The 5000-nt window shown below is 27.9% G+C and overlaps 1 protein-coding gene across 1 annotated transcript in view; it reads left to right on the forward strand.

Annotated features, from left to right (window-relative positions):
• ace2 (angiotensin I converting enzyme 2) overlaps positions 1-5000 on the forward strand; it is a 37726-nt gene that overhangs the window by 28983 nt on the left and 3743 nt on the right. The window contains exons 14-15 of the mRNA XM_062036787.1: positions 3490-3668; positions 4178-4236. Of these exons, the coding sequence (XP_061892771.1) occupies positions 3490-3668; positions 4178-4236 (238 nt within the window). The remainder of the gene's footprint in view (positions 1-3489; positions 3669-4177; positions 4237-5000) is intronic.

Below are 5000 nucleotides of genomic sequence, written 5' to 3' on the forward strand. Positions count from 1 at the left end.
GTACTGTGTCATAAAACATAAATAATATGTGACATACAGTACTGTGTATTAAAAACATCAATACTATGTGACATACAGTACTCTGTATTAAAAACATCAATAATATGTGACATACAGTACTGTGTATTAAAAAAATCAATAATATGTGACATACAGTACTGTGTATTAAAAACATAAATAATATGTGACATACAGTACTGTGTGTTTAAAACATAAATAATATGTGACATACAGTACTGTGTCATAAAACATAAATAATATGTGACATACAGTACTGTGTGTTTAAAACATAAATAATATGTGACATAGAGTACTGTGTCATAAAACATCAATAATATGTGACATACAGTACTGTGTATTAAAAACATAAATAATATGTGACATACAGTACTGTGTCATAAAACATAAATAATATGTGACATACAGTACTGTGTGTTTAAAACATAAATAATATGTGACATACAGTACTGTGTCATAAAACATAAATAATATGTGACATACAGTACTGTGTATTAAAAACATAAATAATATGTGACATACAGTACTGTGTATTAAAAACATCAATAATATGTGACATACAGTATTGTGTATTACAAACATCAATAATATGTGACATACAGTACTGTGTATTAAAATCATCAATAATATGTGACATACAGTACTGTGTCATAAAACATAAATAATATGTGACATACAGTACTGTGTGTTTAAAACATAAATAATATGTGACATACAGTACTGTGTCATAAAACATAAATAATATGTGACATACAGTACTGTGTATTCAAAACATCAATAATATGTGACATACAGTACTGTGTATTCAAAACATGAATAATATGTGACATACAGTACTGTGTATTAAAAACATAAATAATATGTGACATAGAATACTGTGTATTAAAACATAAATAATATGTGACATACAGTACTGTGTAATAAAAACATCAACAATATGTGACATACAGTACTGTGTATTCAAAACATCAATAATATGTGACATACAGTACTGTGTATTAAAAACATAAATAATATGTGACATAAAGTACTGTGTATTAAAACATAAATAATATGTGACATATAATAGTGTGTATTCAAAACAAATAGTATGTGACATACAGTACTGTGTAATAAAAACATCAATAATATGTGACATACAGTGCTGTGTATTAAAAACACAAATAATATGTGACATACAGTACTGTGTATTCAAAACATCAATAAAATGTGACATACAGTACTGTGTATTAAAAACATCAATAATATGTGACATACAGTACTGTGTATTCAAAACATCAATAATATGTGACATACAGTACTGTGTATTAAAAACATCAGTAGTATGTGACATACAGTACTGTGTATTAAAAACATCAATAATATGTGACATACAGTGCTGTGCATTAAAAACATCAATAATATGTGACATACAGTACTGTGTATTAAAAACATCAATAATATGTGACATACAGTACTGTGTCATAAAACATAAATAATATGTGACATACAGTACTGTGTCATAAAACATAAATAATATGTGACATACAGTACTGTGTGTTTAAAACATAAATAATATGTGACATACAGTATTGTGTCATAAAACATAAATAATATGTGACATACAGTACTGTGTATTCAAACCATCAATAATATGTGACATACAGTACTGTGTATTAAAAACATAAATAATTTGTGACATACAGTACTGTGTAATAAAAACATAAATAATATGTGACATACAGTACTGTGTATTCAAAACATCAATAATATGTGACGTACAGTATTGTGTATTAAAAACATAAATAATTTGTGACATACAGTACTGTGTAATAAAAACATAAATAATATGTGACATACAGTACTGTGTATTAAAAACATCAATAATATGTGACATACAGTACTGTGTATTCAAAACATCAACAATATGTGACATACAGTACTGTGTATTCAAAACATAAATAATATGTGACATACAGTATTGTGTATTAAAAACATAAATAATATGTGACATAGAATACTGTGTATTAAAACATAAATAATATGTGACATACAGTACTGTGTATAAAAAACATAAATAATATGTGACATAAAGTACTGTGTATTAAAACATAAATAATATGTGACATATAATAGTGTGTATTCAAAACAAATAGTATGTGACATACAGTACTGTGTAATAAAAACATCAATAATATGTGACATACAGTGCTGTGTATTAAAAACACAAATAATATGTGACATACAGTACTGTGTATTCAAAACATCAATAAAATGTGACATACAGTACTGTGTATTAAAAACATCAATAATATGTGACATACAGTACTGTGTATTCAAAACATCAATAATATGTGACATACAGTACTGTGTATTAAAAACATCAATAGTATGTGACATACAGTACTGTGTATTAAAAACATCAATAATATGTGACATAAGGTACTGTGTATTAAAAACATCAATAATATGTGACATACAGTACTGTGTATTAAAAACATCAATAATATGTGACATACAGTACTGTGTAATAAAAACATCAATAATATGTGACATACAGTGCTGTGTATTAAAAACATCAATAATATGTGACATACAGTACTGTGTATTAAAAACATCAATAATATGTGACATACAGTACTGTGTATTAAAAACATCAATAGTATGTGACATACAGTACTGTGTATTAAAAACATCAATAATATGTGACATAAGGTACTGTGTATTAAAAACATCAATAATATGTGACATACAGTACTGTGTATTAAAAACATCAATAATATGTGACATACAGTACTGTGTAATAAAAACATCCATAATATGTGACATACAGTGCTGTGCATTAAAAACATCAATAATATGTGACATACAGTACTGTGTATTAAAAACATCAATAATATGTGACATACAGTACTGTGTATTCAAAACATCAATAATATGTGACATACAGTACTGTGTATTCAAAACATAAATAATATGTGACATACAGTACTGTGTATTCAAAACATAAATAATATGTGACATACAGTACTGTGTATTCAAAACATCAATAATATGTGACATACAGTGCTGTGTATTCAAAACATCAATAATATGTGACATACAGTACTGTGCATTAAAAACATAAATAACATGCAGGCGATGGATCAACTTTCTATTTATGAACAATCTAAAAACAATAATGACAACAATGACAAGCTGAACTTAAGTAAAGTAAAGCAGTCTCTTCAATGGCAAGCAAGCACAAAATGTCTGCCAGTGGGACACAAAATGTCTGCCAGTGGGACACAAAATGTCTGCCAGTGGGACACAAAATGTCTGCCAGTGGGACACAAAATGGCTGAACGGAGGCACCGTGTATTTGGCCTGATGTAAAAGTTTGTCAAGCTGCAAAGTTGGCATGTTTCTGTACTTGGACCCTGGCTGTCTGGAGCTGTCCTGTGATTGGCTGCTGGTCCAGGCCATGTGACCAAAGATCTACTTGCCTCCCAGGAACATGTTGATGTTGGGCCGGGCTCAGTCGTGGACCAGAGCTCTGCAGAACATATCCGGAGACACCAAGATGGACGCCCAGCCTCTGCTGGACTACTTCCACAAACTCTACCAGTGGCTGAAGAGCGACAACATCAAACACAACCGCTCTGTGGGCTGGGACGCCGACATCGACACCTGTCAGTCAATATATTTATATAACATCCACCCCTGTCAGTCAATATATTTATAAAACAATGCACATTGTATTACATCCACCCCTGTCAGTCAATATATTTATATAACAATGCACATTGTATTACATCGACACCTGTCAGTCAATATATTTATATAACAATGCACATTGTATTACATCCACCCCTGTCAGTCAACATATTTATATAACAATGCACATTGTATTACATCGACACCTGTCAGTCAATATATTTATATAACATCGACACCTGTCAGTCAATATATTTATATAACAATGCACATTGTATTACATCGACACCTGTCAGTCAATATATTTATATAACAATGCACATTGTATTACATCCACCCCTGTCAGTCAATATACACGTACATATATAACATATTACAGGGCATCTTCCCTTGCTGTCCATAATCCTAATATGTTAATAATAATATCCTAATATTTGTCAAGAAGTATAAAAGCCAAAGATGTACTTCCTGATGATGATTACAGATTCTGACTATGGCATCAAAGTGAGGCTGAGTTTGAAGATGGCCATGGGTGCTGATGCTGTGAGTATTATTCCAATTACATGTTATAGTTATTGTAAATTATTATTCTTATTACATGTTATGTTAATATTCCATTAATATTTGTATTACATGTTATGGTTATATTATTATAATATTCATATTACATTATAATATTAATATAATATTCATATTACATGTAATAATATTATCCATATTACATATCATGGTTATATTAATATAATATTCAAATTACATGTAATATTGATATTTATATGACATGTAATATTATTATTCAATTTACATGTCATGTTGTATTATATTCATTATACATAATAGTATTAATATCATATTTATATTACATGTAATATTATTCTTATTACATGTCATGGTAATATTAATTTAATGTTCATATTACATGTAATATTATTATCCATACTACATTATAATATTAATATTCATATTCATATTGCATTGTAATACGAATATAATATCCATATTACATTGTAATATGCATATTCATATTATGTGTAATATAACATTCACATTACTAGGTAGTATTATTATTCATATTAAATTATAATATTGATATGAATACTCATACTACATTGTAATATGGATATGAATATTCATATTACATTGTACTATTCATATAATGTTCATATTATATTGTAATATGAATATTTGTACTACATTATAATATGAATATTAAAATTATATAATAATATTACAATTAATATTCATAACACAGTGTATTATTGATATTAATATTCATACTGCAATATAATACTAATATGAATATTCAT

This window comes from Entelurus aequoreus, linkage group LG02, assembly GCF_033978785.1.
Source record: "Entelurus aequoreus isolate RoL-2023_Sb linkage group LG02, RoL_Eaeq_v1.1, whole genome shotgun sequence".
NCBI lineage: Eukaryota > Metazoa > Chordata > Actinopteri > Syngnathiformes > Syngnathidae > Entelurus > Entelurus aequoreus.